The 22,670-nt window shown below is 33.0% G+C and overlaps 1 protein-coding gene and 1 non-coding gene across 12 annotated transcripts; both read left to right on the top strand.

Annotated features, from left to right (window-relative positions):
• Positions 1-12,196: 12,196 nt before the first annotated feature.
• LOC121220555 (small nucleolar RNA R71) lies at positions 12,197-12,302 on the top strand. Its single transcript, XR_005917770.1, has one exon. It is a non-coding gene; the product is annotated as a small nucleolar RNA R71 (small nucleolar RNA).
• A 3,646-nt stretch (positions 12,303-15,948) lies between these two features.
• Positions 15,949-18,597, top strand: LOC107910452 (endonuclease III homolog 1, chloroplastic). 11 transcript variants are annotated; one of them, XM_016838312.2, is made up of 7 exons: positions 15,949-16,145; positions 16,357-16,395; positions 16,520-16,582; positions 16,836-16,904; positions 17,312-17,451; positions 18,055-18,121; positions 18,270-18,597. In XM_016838312.2, exons 2-7 carry the CDS (start codon positions 16,368-16,370, stop codon positions 18,314-18,316), a joined length of 414 nt encoding a protein of 137 aa, XP_016693801.1. In that variant the 5' UTR covers positions 15,949-16,145; positions 16,357-16,367; the 3' UTR covers positions 18,317-18,597. The 11 variants fall into 11 exon arrangements, with proteins under 11 accessions (XP_016693801.1, XP_016693779.1, XP_040954177.1 ...); XM_016838290.2 differs by having other exon boundaries at positions 16,301-16,395; XM_041098243.1 differs by having other exon boundaries at positions 15,955-16,145; positions 16,821-16,904.
• The last annotated feature ends 4,073 nt before the right edge of the window (positions 18,598-22,670 follow it).

Genomic DNA, 22,670 nt, shown 5'->3' with positions numbered 1-22,670 from the left:
GGCCTATTTCGGTTTTGTTTACTATTTTGTTATTTTATTATTTTGTTTATTGGTGCTGGGCCAAAATTACATTTGGGCTCGGTTCTTTAGGAAAATTGGTTTGTCTTTGAATTTAATAAAACCCAATCTGCAGTTGTCTTCAAAAAAAAACTATCATTATGAATAGAAAAAAAAGAAGCAAATGTTGCTGCGAAATCCATTTCAAAGTTCACGATAGGCGCAAAGCCCTTAAAAATACTTTAGGAGGGAGAATTATGAATTTTAGGAGTCCAAAAAAATAATTTTATTATTATATTGAATTATAAATTTATAATTTTTAGAAGCGATTTTATTATTTTCGGAATAATTGTCAAGGGTTATTCTGCCTCTTTACATTTGCCTCTAATCTCACTCGTAATAAATTCAAAGTTGTTTTTGTTACTTAGCATAAAGCCTTAGCATTATACAATACGTGCTGTAGGGATAACCATTACTTTTTGGGTAGAATTGCCACATCATAAGCATTCTTCTTAACAAGAATTATTGCAGCAAGATAATAACTAGGAGAATTTGAAAAGCATTATGATATTAAGATTTTTAAGGATTAACTCCAAACCCCACTACTCGTCGTATTTAGTTTGATATGGCTACCGCGCATGACTTCGACAGTGAAGATGATATTAGAAGTTTTGAGCTAGAATTATTCTTGGGTTAAATGAATGGCTCATTTGATTCGATCAATATGGGTTTGGCTTAAGCAAAGATTTTTATTTTCGAGTTAGTTTGATATGGTATGAATTTACATTAAATAAATTTAAGTATATTTTTATTTAAATTTAATTATAAAAATATATAAATATTCTTTTTAAATATATTTTAAAATAGTGAAGTAAACTATTTGAGCAAATCAAACTGGACTTAAGTTTAGGATTGGACTTATAATTTTTCTAAAAATCAAACTACGATTTGGCCTGATCGATGAACACTTGTACTTTTGATTTGTGCTATGAACGGTAAAAAAAGACCTTCAATAAAAAATTTAAAAAATTAATTAAGCCTTCATGAAAAATTTGCACCTAATTAAAAGAAAATTAACGAAATCCTTGACTAATGTTAACCACCGCTAACTGTGACATTTTTTTTGGCGTGATCAACATTCCAACCAAGTAGTGACCCAAGGCATGCCATGTGAGTCACATATTAATGTGACAATAAATATTTAAAAATAAAAAAATCCAAAATAAACAAATACATCTTTTAATAATTATTAAAAATTAAACATCTAGCCAAATGTCCATATTGGTCGTATACGTAGTTCTTTAGATAATTACAAACAAAAAAATAAAAAATTATAAAAAAATATTTAAAAGTTATTAATAATTGTAAAAAATATTAAAAATATTAAAAATTAATAAGAATTACTTAAAATTTATTAAAAATCACATTTATAATTAATTTAAACATATGGTTGTCTATGTTCAAATGATAACCATTTATCTAAGTTCATCTTCAACATGATTCTTTTGATAATTACTAAAAAAATTACAAATACAAAAATATAAAATATAAAAAATTTATTAAAATTAATAAAGATCATTTAAATTTTATTAAAATAAATCTAGCGAGACTATAAAACTATTTTTTTTTGGTGACATAAAAAGAGTATTGTAACGATGAAAATGTGTAAGTGTACACAATCGCAACAAGTAATAAAGTGACAAGTAAATGTCGAGTTATTGCACCCACAGAGACTGTATAAGAAAATATTTATGAAATGCAATTAAAAACACTTTGCTAAAGGAAAATCTTTTGTTTGAAAGAAAAGGGTTTAATAAAACTAGATTTTAACTAAGAAAATGAACTAAGAAAATTAAAAGGTAAAAATTTCAAAGCACGATTTCTGAAAAATAAGTTTAATCAAAATGACATAATTGTGTTAGATCAATTACATTTCTTAACTTAATATTACTAAAACAATGTTCCTGTTGTTACGAATAAGTTCACGGCAACTTGGTAATTTGTTAACTATAGCACATACAGACTTGTTAAATTAACTAATCTCTTGAACATATTACTATGCCAATTCAAACAATTAATCAGTTTTAATAAGCAAGTAAAAGATTAAGTGAAGTAACAATATATTCCTACGTTGAAACAGTTTAATCACACTAATCTTGCAAGTTATGCAATGCTAATGTACCGTTTAATACAATCGTTAATTTAACCCTCTGCTACCTTAGAAGATTAAACATGCACTGATTAAGTATTGTGTCAATTAATTACAATTTTAATACGATTAATAATTAATTCATTAGTCACCTTACAATTATAATGCAAGTATAACATAATCATGGTTTTACTTAATCAAACAATTTACCAAGACCTATAACAGCACAAACATGATTTTAATAACTTAAGTAGACGAAGTGCAATCAACCTAACACAAATTAAATTTAAGTCATGTTAATTAAATTTAGAATATCAACATAAAAAATATTCATATGCATGTTCATAACAACAACAAGGAAAGTTAAAGAATATGAAACTAGAATCAAATCCAGTGTTTCTCTGAAGCCAAACTAGTTTGCTCTTCTCCTTCTCTGCTTATTCTATTGATCCAAAGCTTCTATAAGCACTTGAATGCTGCTACCCAAGGTTGTTGAAAGGATCCTTTCCAAGAGAGAAATCAGCAAAGGAAAGTAAAAGGGAAAAATGGGAAACAAATAGGGGTTTTGGAAGGGAGAAAGTTAGTAAGAGAAAGAGAGAAAAGTGTGGAATGAGAGATATGATGAATGAAAAGGGGGAGAGGGTATTTATAGGTGGGATTGGCTGCTAAAAATAGCAAAAAAAATTAGCAGCCATACACCTCATTGGCTGGCCAGACATTGATGCAAAGTTTGAGTGTTTCAAACTTTGCTAAATTTAGCTTGGGCATTTTTTAAAAGCACAAAAAGTGGAGAGATTTGAATGGATTTTAAAGGAAATTTGAGGGCTATTTTTGTAATTAATTAAATCAGATAAATAAATTGATTATGTCAGCTGATTGGGTCAGCTTATTGTGTCTGTTTTGAGCTACAAATTTCTTTATTGGGTCAGTCTTCAATGCTTAGCACATTGGGCCACTTTCTCCTTCAGGCTTTATATTAAAATTTAATCCAATTTAACTTGGATAAAAATTAAATATAAAGTATATAAATTATCATCATTTGGACCGACCTTGGCTGGAAAAATACTTAATCTTGCCCTTGGTTCACTCAATGCAAAAATTCATCTGACGGTTCAGGCCTTTCGAGGTGTCTGCCGAGCTAATTTTCACCTTTTGTGCAAAACTATCGAAAATAAGCCAAATTTGTAGAAATTTATTATAAAAATAATTAAAATTCAGTATGTTAATAATTTAAGTTCAAATTAATTATTTTATAATTAAAGTATGAATTTTGACAAAATTTACTACGAAACTGCATGAATTAAAGTTCAAATGGTGCTGAAAAAGTCTATATATTTTTATGTTTCCACACCCCCAAACTTAATTCATTGCTCGTCCTGAGTAATGCACAAATTGTAAACAATTTCTTGGAAACACCTTTGAAAAATTCCTTCAGAAAACATTCTTCCCATAATTATGAATTTAGTATACTTATGCTTAAGAATAAAAATTTTGAGATTTATGCCACTTAAGTATACATATCTTCAAATTAATCTCAATTATTATTATGATAGAAAAAATAGACTAAATGATTTCTCAATAAAGACATGTTAAATCTTTACCAATTTTATTTTATTTTCTTATTTAGGATTAAGCTGCAATCATTAAGTTTAATTTATGTCTTCATATGTTGAACATATCAATTTCTCTCCACTAATGTGGGTAGCACAGAAACTTGAATCAATAGGTCTTTTAAATAGGTTGTAACATGGCTGGGTTAGGGGTAGGTAAAAGATAGACAAATTTAGGCTAAAAACCCTAGACTCAGCTTGCGTCGGACCTTCAGAATAATTATCTTCAATACACCAACTCATTTTACTTTTACATGCTCTTTTGTACATCTATTTCTTTCGAGTACATATGCTCTCTCTTTTTTTTAACACGAGCATTTTATTGTATGTACTACAATTTCTTTTAGCATTTTATACTTCTTTTCTACTCCCCCAAACTTATTTTCAAAGAACATTCTGAATAGACTGAGTATAGTGTTTGGGACAATTTAAAGATAATTATGAGAGAAGTGATGGCTAAATATTGTAAAAGTTCAAATAAAATTAGGCCATATAGTCTCAAAGTTGGGTTTCAAAGGATAAAAATTCATTAATGTTGGCTTGAAAGGCTCTAATGGTCCAAACAAAAGTTTGCCTAAATCATTTTCAACATTCCATGCTTCCTAGAATTTCGCCTTAAGAAATTATTAAGTCAACTCTAGAGACTTAAACTTTCATGCATGTTAAACTTTCATGCATGCCCAGCTTTCCTAAGGAACTAAAAATTTTATGGTATGATTTACATGATTTATTAAGAGTGCATTCATGTCATAATTCAGCTAACATAACAATTATTGAGATAATAGAACTTTATTCATATTGAAGTTTACCATACTTAACAAAATTTCAAATTTTTGAACAAAATATAACCTAACTATAATCGAAAGAAAAATTTATTCTGAGAGGAAATAGTGAACAATGTCCTCATTATTAGAAGTGAATAGAAACTATACACTAGGTAGGATTCTAGAAAAGAGGAGGTGAGTCAGTTTGACTGCTTAAGCACCAAGCTCTCTATTGATCCAATCCTAGACATGTACATATCTATTGCCATACTTCTAATTTTGTAACTTGTTCATTTTTATTTATGATTTCCACCTCTTATTTTATTATGCGAGAAATAAAAATCCTAATAGAACTTAATCCTAAAAACATTAAATATCCTAGGAAATAAAATAAAATAAAGTAAAGATCCCCCTTTTTATTTATTTGCAGATCCTTCAAAATTAGACTCATCTTTTGCTCCATTGTCTTTGTTTTTGAATGAATTGCTTCATTCCCTCTTCGATCTTGGACTCCATGGTTCAAATATAAAATTTGGAAATTCAGGCACAAAAATAAACAAGTCACGAAATATTTTCGTAAAAGTGATTTTCATTGAGTCATCCCGTATTTTTGAATATATCCAGTAAGCTTGTTGCTGCCACTGCATATGTTGCATTAGGTCCAGCAACTTTGACATCTCATCACAAGGATTTGGGCGACGTGATTGTGTTTTGAATGTTGAAGTTGTCATGTCAAGTTTGGTTATTGGTTTAATTGGTTTTACCTTATCAGGGATTTTAGCTAACTGCATTGGTTCGATCTCTGTGGGTTCTTCTTTCTCTTATTCAGGATCCTCACTCAATTCAACTTGTTATTCTAGAACAAAATCTCCAGCTACTCAATAGGGGTCTCAATTTGTGATTGTGCCTTAGCTATAACCTGCCTTCTTTACGTTTGCAAGAATTTTAGCGTTCAAGCACAAAATGGTTATCATAAAGGGAAAGTATGTTGGGCCAAAACGTCTAGCGGCACAATTTCAAATTTATATCAGAATGAAGTTCCCCACATCAATGGTCTTTGCCGTTAAAACCAAGTATAACAAGACCATTCGCTCTAATGAAATTGTGGTCCCATGTGAAATAGGCATAAGGCTAAACCGAACAAAATAAAACTATACATTCACTAGTGGTGTCAAATATTCTTTGCGACAAGTGTAAGTTTCATGCTTTGACATTGTCCACTTAGAACCCGGAACTATAAGTTCCTTGAGAATTCTTGCAATATTTCAACCTCAATATTTCTCATCAAAGAAGAATATTCGTCGTCATCAAAATCAAGTAATTCAAAGAATTTATCAATAGCGTTTGAGCTTATTGGTACCTTGATTCCTTGGACAGCAACTTCTGTTAATTTGCTGGAGGTCAAATTCGTATAAAATTCACGAACTAACTCCTCATTTGTACTAGGTCTTTTCTCACAAAACAACTCCCAATTGAGGGCTTCAGCAATTTGTCAAATACACACCATGAAATCAATATAGTTGCTCTATTTCAGTGTAAAGCCTTTTTTGGGAGCATTTGCTGATTTTTTAATATGATATCGTATCTCGCTTTGGCTTCTTCACAGTTAAATTTTTTTTTGTGATTCTTCAACTTGGACAGAAGCACGAGTTCTTTTGCAAGGCATAATTAACCTGAACATAAGATGGAAACAAATATTTTCTCAAAAATTCAATTAGTGTAAAATATTAATAATTCAATAAATTGAAAAATTAAATAATTAAATAAAATTGAAATTTCGGAGAAAAATTTTCTTACCGCCTTTGTATAAAAACTAAAGACTCAAATAAAATAAATAAAAATTAAAGCAAAAGATTTTGATCGATGTTGGTTGGAAAGGTGATCGGTTGGTGGCTAAATGTGATGGAAGTGTGGTGTAAAGGTGACAAGGGGTGTGCGGTTTGTGCAAGGGTGCGCACGGCTTGAAGAAAGGAGCAGCAGCAAGGTTGAGGTACAAAAAGGATTGAGGCCAGCAGTGACGTGTGAAGGCTGGAGCTTGTGCATCAGCTAGGGGTGTGAACAATGGCTTGCAGGATCAGCAATAGCAGCGCGCGAGCAGGGGCTAGTGCGCCAAGGGCGAGCGATGGGCATGTGCAGCTGCTAATGGTGTCTTTAATAGTTGTCGAATGGGAGCTGTGGCACTAGGAGGGTGGAGCTGCTAAGGCCGACGGCGGGAAGGTTGTGTAAAAGGTTGGGTTGATGGATGGTGAATGATGTGAATGATGGATGAAGGTGGTGGTATTTAAAGTGATAGAGGGAAGGAGTTCAATTAGAATTCTTAGAACAAATTAACAATAAAATATTCTAAGTCCTAATGTCATATAAATTTAATAACAATTAATAAATAATATAATATATATTATTATATTATTTACTATTACTTTATTTATTGAAATAAAATCTCTTAATTAAAATATGATAAAATTTAAACCAAATCTAATTCTATACAAAGTTTATAATAATTAATATACATTATAATAAATTTAATTATATATTAGCTATTATCATCTTATTGATAAAAAATTAAATTAAAAACTTTTATTTTAGCTGCCTTTAAAGATATTTACAAAAAGAGACAATTAATTTCAATATTTACAAAAAGAACAACAAAATTTTGCAAATAATTCAATTTAGTACCTAAACTTAAAGAAAAATTTGAATTTTGAGCTACAATTAAAACTTGGATCAAAATTGACCCTTTTATTTGTAAAATTAAAAATTTATTTTGCCATTTAGGGAATAATTTCTCGAAAGATTATGTTAAAATCAATTTCCAAGAAAGATTGGAAGGGTTACAAGCGGTCCCGGTTAAGTTTCAATCTCCTAGACAAAATTTATTTAACATACTAATCCTGAAAATATACCCTAAATCATTTATTTAAAAGAAAACGAGAAAAATTAAGTTTCCGATAAAATGAACGAGACTTTATCCTGCTCAATTTTATCCCCTAGTAATGTTTTAAGTGCTGAACATTAACTCGAAAATTACCTCTCTTACCTTGAAGTTCAACAACTCCATATGGAAAAACTTGGTGAATAGTAAATGGACCGGACCAACGTGATTTCAACTTACCTAGAAAAAACCTTAATCTAGAATTGAACAACAAAACTTGCTGACCTGCTTCAACTTCTCGAACTCGGATGTGCTTGTCATGCCATCTTTTAATCTCTCTTTGAATAACTTGGCATTTTCATATGAGAAAGTTCAAAATTCTTCTAACTCGTTAAGTTGAAGCATTTTTTTCTCTTTGGCAAGCTTAGGATCCAAATTAAGCTGTTGGAGAGCCCAGTAAGCTTTATGTTCTAACTCCAATGGCAAATGACTGGCATTCCCAAAAACCAACCGATAAGGAGACATCCCTAAAGGTGTTTTGTATGCTGTCTTATAGCCCATAAAACATTTTCCAGTCTTTTGGCCTAATCTCGTTCGTTTGGAAAAACTACCTTATCGAGTATGCCTTTTATTTCTTTGTTTGCCAGTTCAGCTTGCCCATTCGTTTGCGGATGGTAGGCTGTGGCCACCTTATGCTCCACTCCATGTTTATCGAGTAACCATTTCAACCATTTGTTCACAAAATGGGTCCCTTCATCACTAATGATAGCTCTCGGGGTTCCAAACCTTGTGAATACATGCTTCTGCAAAAAAATCATTACAACATTGGCATCATTCGTTGGATATGTCTCGGCTTCAACCCACTTTGGTACGTAGTTTACTGCTACTAATATATAACCAAAATATGAGGGAAATAGACCAAGAAAGTCAATACCCCAAACATCGAATAGTTCTACATCAATGATGTTTGTTCGGGGCATCTCATTTCTGCTGGTGATGTTTCCAACCCTCTGGCATCGATCACAACTCTTTACATAAGCATACACATCTTTGAATAGAGTTGGCCAAAAGAATCCTGCTTGCAATACTTTGGCTGCAGTACGTGTACCTCCTATGTGTCCCCCACTCGGAGCTGTGACAATGATATAAAATCTTATGTACTTTATCTTCTACCGCGCATCTCCTGATCATTTGATCTGCACACTTTTTGAACAAGTATGGTTTTTTACAAAAATAGTACTTCACATCGTGAAGAAACTTTTTCTTTTGTTGATATGTCTTATCAATAGGCATCAACCACAAGCCAAATAGTTAGCAAAATCAGCAAACCAATGGGTATTATGGACATGATTTACCTTAAATATGTGTTCATCTAGGAATGTCTCTTGAATGGGTATAATTGGAGAAGTCCCTTCTTACGACGCCAATCTAGACAAGTGATCTGCTACTTGGTTTTCTACTCCTTTTTTATCTTGAATTTCTAGATCGAACTCTTAGAGTAGAAGTACCCATCGAATCAATCTCGGCTTAGCACCTTTCTAGGCAAGTAAATATTTAATTACCGAGTGATCTGTATAGATAGTAACTTTGGCACCTACAAGATAAGATCGAAACTTGTCAAAAGCAAATACAATAGCAAGTAATTCTTTCTCTGTTACCGTGTAATTTATTTGAGCTCCTGTCAGAGTCTGATTTGTATAATAGATGGGATGAAAAACTTTCTTCCTTCGCTAGCCTATCACAGCTCCTAATGCGAAGTCACTTGTGTCACACATCAATTCAAATGGAAAATCCCAGTCCGATGTGACGATGATTGGTGCCGAAACTAACAGAATCTTCAAATAATTGAAAGCTCTTAAACACTCCTCATCAAATTTAAACATCATGTCCTTCTCCAATAATTTCCATAAGGGTTTAGTAATTTTGGAGAAGTCCATGATAAATCTTCGATAGAAACCAGCGTGGCCCAAAAATCTCCTAACACCCTTTACAGATGTTTGAGGTGGGAATTTCTCAATAACATCTACCTTCTCTTTATCTACCTCAATTTCATGTCTCGTTATCCGATGCCCTAGAACAATACCTTCTCGTATCATGAAATGACACTTTTCCCAATCAAGTACAAGGTTGGTTTCTTCGCATTGCCTTAGTACCTTAGTTAGATTGGCTAGACAATCATTATATGTATCTCTGAATAATGAAAAATCACCCATAAACACTTCCAAATATATTTCAACCTTGTTAGTAAAAATAGGCATCATGTATCTTTAAAATCTAGCAGGTGCATTACATAAACCAAATGGCATGCATCTAAATGCGAATGTACCATACGAGCATATGAATGTTGTTTTGTGTTGATCCTCTAGTGCTACTGTGATCTGATTATACCCCGAGTATCCATCGAGGAAACAGTAATAGTCTCATCTAGTGAGTCTATCCAGCATTTGATCCAAAAACGATAAAGAAAAGTGGTCTTTCCTAGTCGCCTTGTTCAACTTTCGGTAATCAATGCAAATTCTCCATCCCATAACCATTCTTGTTGGTATTAGCTCGTTATTCTTGTTCTTAACAACCATGATAGCTCCTTTCTTTGGCATACACTGGACCGAACTTACCCACGAACTGTATAAGATGGGGTAAATTATACCTGCATCTAACCACTTAATGATTTCCTTTTTTATCATGTCATTCATGACGGGGTTCAACCTTCGTTGTCCATCAATTGTCTCCTTCTCGCCCTCTTTCAGGATGATCTTGTGCATATATATAGATGGACTAATGCCACGAATATCGATTATGGTCCATCCGATAGCCTTGTTGAATCATTTCAATACTAGGATGAGTTTCTCTTATTGCTCTTCAGTCAACTCCGCTGAAACAATCACAGGCAAGGTAGAAGCGTTACGTAAATAAACATATTTTAAATGTGAAGGAAGTATCTTCAGTTCTAATTTAGGTGGCTCCTCAATTGACGCTTTTGGCTGGGCATAATCTCTACTTTTTAACTCCAAAGATTCAAAGCGGGATTGCGAATTAAATCCCCTTTGATTAGTTTCTAGTAAAGCTAAGTATTCCTCCCCCTCTTTATCACTTAGAGTGTCTAATGTCAAAATTTGCTGCAATGGGTCCTTAACAGAGTTGAGTTCCTTTTCATGACTAATTCCTTTAAACCAGATACTGCAGAACAATCATCAACTGTGTTGGGAAATCACATAGACTTCAAAACATTAAATGTTACCTAATCATCATGAACACGCATAGTAAGTTTGCCCTTTTTTCATATCAATAAGTGTCATTCCTGTTGCTAGGAAAAACTTTCCTAAAATGATTGGCACCTCTTTATCTACTTCAAAGTCTAAAACAACAAAGTCAGCAGAAAAAATAATTGTCTACACGTACCAATACATCCTCAAATTTTCCTTTTGGATGTGCTAAAGATCGATATGCTAATTGAAGTGTAACCGTAATAAGTCTAACTTCACCTATCCCCAACTTTCTGAATATGGACATGGGCATCAAGTTGATGCTAGCACCCAAATCGCATAATGCCTTACCACAATAAGTTGTTCCAATGTTGCAAGGTATGATAAAACAACCAGGGTCCTTCATCTTTGAGGGTAATTTATCTTACAGATATACACTGCATTCCTTCATCAAGGCTACCGTTTCAAATTCTCTAAGTCTCTGTTTTTTAGACAGGACATCCTTCATGAGTTTGATGTAGTTTGGCATCTGCTCAAGTGCTTTTACCAACAGAATGTTTATATGAAATTGCTTGAGTAAGTCTAAGAACTTCTTGAACTAGACTTCCTACTTCTACTTCTAAAGAGTTTGAGGGAAGGGTGGTGGAGGATTCTTCACTGGAACTAGTTTATTTGTCTTCTTCTCGGGCTTTGCAGATTCTGGCTTTGGTGAAGTTAGAATTTTGGCACTTGGTTGAATTTCCACTACATCTTGAGCATCAGTCGACTCCTCCTTAACTTTGGTAGTGTTGGGTTATAATGTTTTTCCGCTCCTTAGTGTTAATGCTCTACAATGCTCCTTCCCCAGATTTCTTGGATTTTTCGTATCACTAGGCAAAGTACCTTGTGGTCAGTTTCTAAGTTAGATAGCGAGTTGACCCACTTAATTCTCCAGGTTTTTTAATGTGGTTGCTTGGCTTTGGATTAAGGCATCATTTTTTGCTACGTATGCCTTTAACAGGTTTTCCAAGCCATTGGATGGTTCAACTTGAGGCTGTTTCTTAACTTGTTAGGTAAATACAGATGGTTCGACCGGTCTAAATTGTGCATAAGTGTTACTGGGCCTAACTCCTTAGTTACTCCAAGAAAAATTAGGATGGTTTCTCCAAGATGGGTTATAAAAATTGGATTACAGTCCATGCCTTCCTCGGTTTTGGTTTTAGTTACCCATATAGTATACGGATTTTGGGATTGATGGACATTCTTCGAACAAGTTTCATTTCCCACAATAAACACAGGCTATATTTTCGTATTGATTCGGTGGCTAAGCTGTAAAATTATTAAACCCATTAGTAGTAAAGTTTTTAAGTATTAAGGAAATTAAAGATACCTGAGATGCTAGTGAAGTGAGAGTATCCACTTCATGAACTCTAGCGACTCATCTTTCTGACACTACTCGATTGGTTGGCCATTGATAATTATTGCTGGCAATTCTTTCGATGATTTCATAAGCCTCATTATAAGACTTAGAAAGGAGTGATCCATTAGCAAAAGCACCTACTACCATTCTTGTGTGAGCATTGAGACCATTATAGAATGTCTCAAGTTGGATGCAATGTGAGATTCTATGATGAGGTCACTTCCATAATAATTATTTGTACCTTTCCCATGCCTCATACAAGGACTCTTCATCCATTTGTTAGAAGGTAGTAATTTCATTCCACTACTTAGCATTCTTTCTAGGTGGGAAATACTTCATAAGGAATCTTTCTTTTAACTCTTGCCATATCGTAATGGAATCTGATGGCAATGAGTTCAACTAGGCTCGAGCTCTGTCCCTTAGCGAATATGGGAACAATTTAATTATAGTGCATCTTTGGGTACTCCGACTAGCTTGAAAGAATCACTCACCTCCATAAAGAGTCTTAAGTGAAGGTGAGGATCTTCAATAGACATTCCACTGAATTGGCCCACTTTCTAAAGCATTTGGAACATAACCGGCTTCAACTCAAATTGTTGTGCCTTAATTTTGGGTCTCCTAATACCCGGATTAAGTTCATGAATTGAGCAGGGTTTACTTCATTTCCTTGATTTGGATTTTTAAAGTTCACCTCTTCAGTCCTTCTTTGAACTGTTTGTCTTCTTCTTTGTTGAAAAGTTCTTTCAATTTTAGGATCTACCAAGAGTAAATTGATAATTTGATCAATACTCATAAACCAAAATACAAAATTAACAAATTTACAAATAATAACTTTCAAAATAGTCCCCGAAAACGGTGCCAAAAACTTGGAATGATGCAAATGTGCAAGTATACACAATCGTAACAAGTAATCAAGTGACAAGTAAATGTCAAGTTATTGTACCCACAAAGGTTGTGTCAGAAAATATATAAAATGCAATTAAAAACATGTTGGTGAAGGAAATTCTTTTGTTTTGAAAGAAAAGGGTTTAATAAAACTAGATTTTAACTAAGTAAATGAACTAAGAAAATTAAAAGGTAAAAATTCTAAAGCACGATTTCTGAAAAATAAGTTTAATCAAAATGACATAATTGTGTTAGATCAATTACATTTCTAAACTTAATATTACTAAAACAATGTTCATGTTGTTACGAATAAGTTCACGACAACTTGGTAATTTGTTAACTATAGCACTTAAAGACTTACCAAATTAACTAATCTCATGAACATATTACTACGCCAATTCAAACAATTAATCAACACTACACCAAAACAGGCTTTTAGCGGCATTTTTAGTGGCGTTTGGATAAAAAAATGCCGCTAAAAATCGAATATTAACGGCGTTTTACATAAAACACCGCTAAAGATCGAGCATTAGCGGCGCTTTAAGGAAAGCGCCGCTAAAAATGAGCATTAGAGGCGTTTTTCCAAGAAATACCGTAAAAAACCTAAGCACAACGACATCTGATCTTTCGGGGCTTTAGCGGCGTTTTTGAAGAAGCACCGCTAATGCTCAGGGATTTAGTGGCGTTTTTGAAGAACCGCGGCTAATGCTCGGGGATTTAGCGGCATTTTTGAAGAAGCATCGCTAATGCTCGGGGCTTTAGCGGCATTTTTTAAAAAGCGCCGCTAATGCTCGGGGCTTTAGCGACGTTTTCTAAAAAGCGCCGCTAATGCTCAAATCTTTAGCGGCATTTTTGAAAAAGCGCCGCTAACGCTTGGGGCTTTAGCGGCGTTTTCGTAAAAGCGCCACTAATGCTTTGGGCTTTAACGGCGTGTTCAAAAAAGCGCTGCTAATGCTCTAGGTTTTAGCGGCGTTTTTAAAAAAGCGTCGCTAATGCTCGGGGCTTTAGCGGTGTTTTTTAAAAAGCACCACAAAAACATTTTATCTCTCTATTTACTATTTAATTTGTTTATTTATATTAAATAAAATTTAATTTATTTTTAATTGAATATTTGTTAAAAATGGATAAATTTGAAATAATGACACGTAGAAATAATTTGAAATAAAAACATAGAAAAATATTTGTTAAAAATGAAAAAATTAAAATAATATTATTTAAAATAATTTTAAAAATTTTTGGGTTCATGACTGATTGATTTTTAATTTATATATTAAATAATTTCATATATAATTGTAAAGGATACGATAATATTAATTTTAAAATATTTAATTAATTATCATTATAGTTTAGATTTTAATATATATGGTTTAGGGTATATGGTTAATTTAGGATTTAAGGTCGGTTTAGGAGTTACAATTTTAAGGTTTATAGATTATGGAATTAGGGATTATAGATTAGGGTTGTGATTTAGGGGTTAGGGGTTAGGGATTCGGGTTAGGGTTTAAGGTTTAGATTAATTAGTGTTTTTTAATTTATATATTAAATAATGTTTAGGGGTTAGTAGTTAGTGGTTAGGGGTTAGGGGTTAAGAGTTAGTAATTTAAGGTTTAAAGATTCAGGGTCAAGTTAGGGTTTAAGGTTTAGATTAATTAGTATTTTTTAATTTATATATTAATTAAGTTCTTATATAATTGTAAATGAGGGTTTAGTGGTTAGGGGTTAGAGGTTAGGGGTTGGGGGTTAGGGTTTATGTTTTATGATTTAAGGTTTAAGAGTTACTATTTTAAGGTTTATGGATTATGGGTTCAGGGATTACGGTTTATGCATAAACACATGGAAAAATTAAAATTCTATTATTTAAAATAATTTTAAAGTTTTTTGGGTATATGATTACTGATTATTTTTTAATTTATATATTAAAAAATTTCTTATATTATCGTAAAAGATATAGTATTAATTTTAAAATATTGAATTAATTATAACTATAGTTTAGGATTTTTTAAGGTATATGATTTATTTAAGATTTAAGGCCAGTTTAGAAGTTACTATTTTAAGGTTTAGGGAGTACAAATTTAGGGATTATGGTTTAAGGGTTGAGATTTAAGGTTTAGAGGTTAGGGGTTAGGGGTTAAGGGGGTTAGGGTTTAAGAGTTAGGGATTTAGGGTTTAAGGATTCATAGGTCGAGTTAAGGTTTTGGTTTTAGATTAATTATTTTTTAATTTATATTTTAAATATTTTTAATTTATATATTAAATAATTTCATATATAATTGAAAAAGATAAGATAGTGTTAATTTTAAAATATTTAATTAATTATCATTATAGTTTAGGGTTTATATGGTTTACGGTATATGGTTAATTTAAGATTTAAGGCCAGTTTAGGAGTTACTATTTTAAGGTTTGGGGATTATATATGGATTTAAAGATTATAGATTAGAGATTATGGTTTAAGAGTTGGGATTTAAGGTTTAGGGGTTAGGAGTTAGGGGTCAGGGTTAAGAGTTAGGGATTTAGGGTTTTAAGGGTCAGGTTAAGGTTTAAGGTTTAGATTAATTACTTTTTTAATTTATATATTAAATATGTTCTTATATAATTGTAAAAGAGATAATAATAAATTTAAAATTTATAATATTATCTAATTCTTTTAAATATTACTTAAAATTTTAATAATTCTTTATGTAAAATTTATATGAAACATACAATAATTGAATATAAAAAATATGGGAGCTTTAGCGGCGTTTTTCAGCAAAAAATGCATTTACTATGTATTAAATCTTCCCAAAACGACACCGTTTCAATAGAAGAATTTAAATTTCTTAGTGGCATTTTCAGGAAAAACGCCGCAAACATGTATTGCAATTTTTCGATACGGTATCGTTTCATTTTAGAGATTAAATTTTAGTTGTGGCGTTTTTTCAAAAAAATGCCGTAAATATGAATTAAAATTTTTTAAAATTGCACCGTTTCAAAGTATGAATGTAATCTTTTTGTGGCGTTTTTTCTTAAAACGCAAAAAACGCCGCAAATGTGGAAGCAAATAAAAGGTAATCAAAATCCCGCTCACTCCCCAAAAATGATTTTTGGTTACCAGCTCATTACTCCCTCTTCTTCTCATCTCCGTCGTGCACCCTAAATCCCCCTAATAAAAGTTTGTTTTTCTTCAGCTGAAATCCCCCAAATAGAAATCGGACCGAGCAGCTTTGCATCAAGGAAGAAGAAGAGTCGGAAAAACACAAGCAACTAAGTTGCCCTAATTTCTTGTGAAAGTGAGTATTTTTGGCATGTAATTCAGCTACAAAATTTTCAGTTTTTTGTTTGGCAAAAATAGAAAGGCAAATTCCCAAATCCCTTTGGATTAAATGGTTTTAATTGTAGTAAATTTGACCTGCCCTTTTGCTTTACCTTAATCTACTTTTGCTAGTTTGTGGATGCTTTCCCTTTTCGTATTTTCTCTCTATTTTGATCATCTTCCAACAGATCGGCTTCAGATGGGTGACGTAGTCTCTACAATTCCAAGTAGGTTTGCTTTTGCCGGCTACTCTCTCAATTCTTCTTTATCATTCTTGTTTTGGGTTTTAATTTTTTTTCTAAATGATTGACAGCTTCGATGCTCAATTTTTTTGAACTCTTTTTTTTGCAGCAATTGGGTTTAATGTAGAGACTGTACAATACAACAACATCAAGTTTCAAGTATGGGATTTAGGTAAGTTATCGTTAATAAATCTGAAATAGTAGCTGATGTAGTTTATACAAATGGAGTTCAATTTAATTTATTGAATCATTGAAATTTGCCTTAATCCTTTTACTTAAAATTGAATCATTGAATTTCATTTTTGACCCTATAGTTATCTGGTTGGCCTGCTTGCATTGGCATTTGACACAAGGCCTTTGGGAATTTTAGTTACAGTTTGAATTGTATAAGATTATATCAGCAGAATTAGTTTATGATTTTGCAGGGAAGTCGAAGTCCGCATGTGATGAGCTTAATGTGGGCGTCGGTATTGCTTCTCCTATTGGAGTGGGAGGTAAACAGTGATAATTATGTGCATGTGAAAATGTTATTTGGGATTACACGAGAAGAAGATAGATTTTCTAACGAAAAACTTATAATGGACAATGCGGGCCAATTTGCTCTAGCTTGTATGCATTTTTTCCTACGAATAAATTCAATAGTCTAACGTTGCCAAAGTTTGCAGTTGGTGTTTGCACCCTATCATTGTGATTCAGATATAAAAAATTATAGACTTCTGTCTGTAGACTGTGTGTTTGGTTTGTTAATTACATTCGCTCTTCTTAATGAAGAGGTCTATGTAAAAAATGGAATGATGCGACGGTTTTGATTGACAAGACCTTCTTCCTGGTTCATTTCTTTTGAGGGTTAAAACACAGAAAAGATGATGCATTTGCTTTTGATTTGTTCCACATGATGCAGGCAAAGCACTTGCCAACTGGGAAAAAGTGCTTGAAGGAATCCGTAAAATGAGGTGCTTAAAAGATGCACCTGTAGACACTATGGGATGTGAGAAAGCCGGAAGTGTTCTTCCACCCAAAGTACAATCTTGTCGATCATTTGTAGGTAGATATATCATTGGTGATCAATAATTTATCCTTTTTATGCTGTATTAGCCATTTGCATTTCTGATGCCGCTTTGGTTCTTCAAGTTTAAGGCATCAAATTTGGGATTTAAAGTAAAGGGCACTGAAGTGCTTTATTTAATCTGAGGCTACCACGAAGAAATATTGAACCCCATAAAGTTTATTATCTAGAGAAACTGCATAATGCCAATATGGAATGTGCTTCATGTTGTAGCTTAAATCATCTTTGGTTCTTGTAGACGAATTATCTTGAGCTCAATATTCCCACTTTGAAGCACCAGCTAGTGTACTATATATTTGATTATTGACAGCGAATATGATGGGTGGATGGAGATTGATTTTGCCTTATTAGCCTCGACCCTTGCTTCAAGCTCCATTAGTGGGGTCTGGCTTCCAAAACTATGATTTCGTCATTCTTGATTCTTGATTCTTGAAGCAATGTTGTTGAAGATTCTTTGCATCCTAAAGACATTTGTTTTAGATTCTTATTTACTGATTCCTTTCTATTTAATGGATGTTTAATTATGTATTCTTGAAGACATATAACTAGTATATCTTTTAACTCTTACCGTGTGTTAGGAAAGAAGATTTGTTGTCTTGGTATCATCACTACTATCTAGACAAACCAAAGATCATGTTACTCATGGTAACTCCCTAATCTTTTAGTTTAGTTTACAGTTATATATCAATTCAACTAATCATCTTCATGAAGTATTAGACATTCTAGTTATAATTTGCAACAGTAGGAAATTGGGGCATCTAGTTATAATTTTTATACTAAATTTGTCATGTAGTTACTCAAAGAGGGCAGATGCTACTGAGGATTTGCAAGAAGCCATAGAGGTATTTTTCTTTGGTCAAACATTGAGTGATAAGTAAAGTTTTCTTTTGTTGTTTCACCACTACGGAAAATTAAGGTGCTGTTGTTTTTATTATTAGACTGGAAATAAGGAGGACATTGAAAAATTAAATATGTAGCCAAAATTTTGTCAGCTGTCAGTAGTAGATACTCGTAGAGTTCAATCAATTCAACGCTGCAAGAAAACGGAAGCGTATGTATCATAACCGTATTTGTAGTACTAATTTTTGTTATATAATAATGAAAGGAATATATGTTCTTTTCCCGTATAAGGAAATTTATTTATTTATTTTTTGTTAGGAAATTTAATTGTTTATGTTAATTTATTTATTTATTATAGGTGAATGTTGAAATTTATTACTATAATTTATTTTATTTTTACTGTTAATGAAAAGTAATACATTCAAAATAAAATTTGACCTTTCCATTTGTTATTACAAAAATTTATTTAATAAAAATGTTTAGCGGAATGACATTTTAGCGGCGTTTGTGAAAAAAGCGCCGCTAAAAGTCAAGATTTATAGCGGCGTTTGTAGGAGAAGCGCCGCTAAAAGTCATGATCTATAGCGGTGTTTGTGGGAGAAGCACCGCTAAAAGTCATGATCTATAGCGGCGTTTGGGCAAAAAGCACCGCTAAAAGTCATGATCTATAGCGGCGTTTGTGGGAAAAGCGCCGCTAAAGGTCCTGACTATAGCGGCGTTTGTGGCAAAAGCGCCGCTAAATATCATGATCTATAGCAGCGTTTATTTCTTTGCGGCGCTTTCAAAAACGTCGCAAATACTTTTAGCGGCGTAAAGACATAAAAAACGTCGCTAAAAACTTGTTTTGGTAATGCAATTTTAATAAGCAAGTAAAAGATTAATTAAATTAACAATATATTCCTACATTGAAATAGTTTAATCACAATAATCTTGCAAGTTATGCATGGCTAATGTACCAATTAATATTGTCGCTAATTTAACCCTCAGCGACCTTAGAAGATTAAACATGCACTGATTAAATATTGTGTCAATTAATTACAATTTTAATACGATTAATAATTAATTCATTAGTCACCTTACAATTATAATGCAAGTATAACATAATCATGGTTTTACTTAATCAAACAATCTATGAAGACCTATAACAACACAAACATGATTTTAATAACTTAAGTAGAAAAAATGCAATCAACCTAACACGAATTAAATTTCAGCCATGTTAATTAAATTTAGAATAAAAACATGACAAATATTCATAGACATGTTCATAACAACAAGAAGGAAAGTTAAAGGATAGGAAACTAGAATCAAATCCAGTGTTTCCCTAAAGCCAGACTAGTTTGCTCCTCTCCTTCTCTGCTTGTTCTATTGATCCAAGGCTTCTATAAGCACTTGAATGCTGCTACCTAAGGTGGTTGAAAGGCTTTTTTCCAAGAAGGAAATCGGCAAAGGAAAGTAGAAGGGAAAATTAGGAAACAAAGAGGGGTTTTGGAAGGGAGAAAGTGAGTAAGAGAGAGAGAGAAATGTGGAACAAGAGAGGTGTGATGAATGAAGAGGGGAAGGGGGTATTTATAGGTGGGTTTGGCTTCTAAAACTAGAAAAAAATCAGCAGCCATACATCCCTTTGGCTGGCCACACATTAATGCAAAGTTTGAATGTTTCAAACTTTTCTAAATTTAGCTTGGGGCATTTTTTAAAACCACAAAAAGTGGAGGAGTTTGAATAGATTTTTAAGGAAACTTGATGGATATTTTGAAATTAATTAAATCAGCTAACTAATTTGATTGTATCAACTTATTGGGACAGTTTTGGGCTGCAAATTTCTTTATTGGATCAATCTTCAATGCTTAGCACATTAGGGCACTTTCTCCTTGAGGCTTTGTATAAAATTTTAACCCAATTTAACTTGGATAAAAATTAAATATAAGGTATATAAGTTATTATCATTTGGACTAACCTTGGCTAGAAAAATATTTAATCTTGCTATTGGTTCACTCGATGCAAAAATTCCTTCGACAGTTCAAGCTTTTCGAGGTTTTTACCTAGCTAATTTTCATTTTTTGTGCAAAACTGTCGAAAATAAGTCAAATTTGTATAAATTTATTATAAAATAATTAAAATTCAATTTTTTAATAATTTAAGTGCAAATTAATTATTTTATAATTAAAATATACGAATTTTGAAAAAATTTACTACGAAACAACATGAGTTAGAACTCAAAAGGTGTTGAAAAAGTCTATATATTTTTGTGTTTCCAAGTACTCAAACTAATTACAAAACCTAAAACACCTCTCCCAACGAGGAGGTCTCATACAAACATAAATCATGAGAACTGTAATGCGTTATTTTAACCATTCTATCACCATTATGATTGGCTTCTCTGGGTATATGTCGAACATTCCATTGTAACAACATTTGGTGAATTTTCCTGATCAAAGCAGAACTAGAGCCTTTTGTTGTCGTCTCCTATATAGCTTTTACCGCCTTAAGGTTATAAGTCTTAATTGAAACGCGACCAAATCCACCCTCACAAAAAAGAGTCAAGCCATCTAGGATGCCCCACAATTCGGCATAAAAATAGAACAATTCCCCAAATATCTATTAAAACCCAAAATACATACTCTATCACTGTTTTTCGCTATACCCCCCGTCGCAGGAAAGTCGCCTACATTTCTAAAAGAACCGTCTGTGTTCAAGCATGCCCGGTTGCAATTTAGGTGCAGATGTGGTTTTATTCGCACTCCAAGTAATCCCTTAAAAAATGAAGAGGTTGTGATTCTCCTAAAGGCGCCACGCAATGATCCCAAAGAGACATTGCCAATCCACAGCTCCTACACACCAATCATGTTGACCCTGCAAATTAAAAACAAGCCAATCCTGTAAACTACTTGAATAAAAATTGGTTAGCCAATCATATGGAATTAAGAGATCCCAAATATTCCTTACAACAATATAGTCCATAAGAAAATGGAGAACATCTTCAAAAGCATGCCTACAAACTCCACAAGTCAAATCATGTCCTAATCCTCTACGAACCATTTCTTGCTTAGTCAGCAACTAGTGGTTAAAAACAAGCTAGATAAAGAACCTAGCCTGTTGGGGCCCTTGAAATTTCCATAGGATGTGCCATCTTGAGTCTTTGTAGTTCCATGTTCCTTCTCGTAACCTCCCATTGGCACTCTTGATAGAGAAGAAACCTATCGAGTTATCCCTCAAATCATCCTATCAACTCTTGCACTCGAGTGGCGAGGCAGAATCCCCACAATTCTTCTGATAATTTCTTCTGGTAACCAAAGGTGGAAGATATCAAAGTTCCATTCACCACTCCCTGTAACCATATCACTTAATCTGCAATCCATATCCAAATTGGAATATCCAGTAATTAAGTTAACCAAAGGTCCAACATTTGTAATCCAAGGGTCTCGCCAACATTTAATATTATTCCCATCCCTATTGACCGAAGTAGGTTCTCTCTAATAAGGGGCCAAGCTTTAGTTATAGCTTTCCACAGAAAAGAACATCTTCCATGCGTTATTGCTTTTGGCAATCCGCTTGCCATCCCATACTTGGTTCGTAAAACCTATACCCAAAGAGCATTAGAATAAGAAGCAATACAACAACCCAATTTCATCATAAAGGTTGTGTTGTAATCTTGCAACTTCCGAAGTCTTAATACTCTATGATCTCACGGTTGACACACATTATCCCAGCTAACCAGGGCCACTTTCTTCCCACTGCTAGAATCCCCCACATGAACTGTCCCACCATTTTCTCAATTTCTTCACAAAGTCCTTTTGGAATCATCATTGACTACATAAAATAACTAGGAATCGTCATCAACACAACTTGGGCCAGAGTGGCCCTCCCTGTTAAAGACAACTTCCTTGCTTACCAGCTTTGCAATCTACTCCTAACCTTGTCGACAACAAAACTTAAAGCTCTAAACCCTAAGAAACCCAAGAATATTACACAAACCATCCGTTGTACTATCTTCAAATCCTCCCGAGAAACAAACACTAGTCTTATTCGCATTAATCATATGCCCAGAATAATAAAAAAAATTATTCAAAACTTCATTCAAAATCCTGGGTTGACTTTCCTCAGCGTTGCAGAAAATAATCAAGTCATCTGTAAAGCCCAAATAAGAAAGTGGTGGACCTAAACGGGATAGATGAATAGGCTCCCATTTTCATGCATCAATATTAGAAACGATACTGCGTCCAAGCCACTCCATGCAAAGAACAAACAAGTAAGGTGCCAAAGGGCATCCCTAATAGACTCTAATTGGGCGAAACTTCTGGGTTAAAGTTCCATTCCATAAAATCTACAAAGGAGAAAGGGTAATGAAAGACAT

This window comes from Gossypium hirsutum, chromosome D08 (assembly GCF_007990345.1).
Source record: "Gossypium hirsutum isolate 1008001.06 chromosome D08, Gossypium_hirsutum_v2.1, whole genome shotgun sequence".
In the NCBI taxonomy this organism is placed as follows: Eukaryota; Viridiplantae; Streptophyta; class Magnoliopsida; order Malvales; family Malvaceae; genus Gossypium; species Gossypium hirsutum.
Note: the sequence above shows the minus strand (reverse complement) of the source record. Positions and strands in the feature narration are given on the sequence as shown.

Coding starts and splice junctions, on each gene's coding strand:
- LOC107910452 (XM_041098240.1), top strand. CDS start 16,308: ATGCTTTCCCTTTTCGTATTTTCTCTCTATTTTGATCATCTTCCAACA. Junction 16,905..17,311: donor TTCTCCTATTGGAGTGGGAG/GTAAACAGTGAT, acceptor CACATGATGCAG/GCAAAGCACTTGCCAACTGG. Junction 18,122..18,269: donor CAAAGATCATGTTACTCATG/GTAACTCCCTAA, acceptor TTTGTCATGTAG/TTACTCAAAGAGGGCAGATG.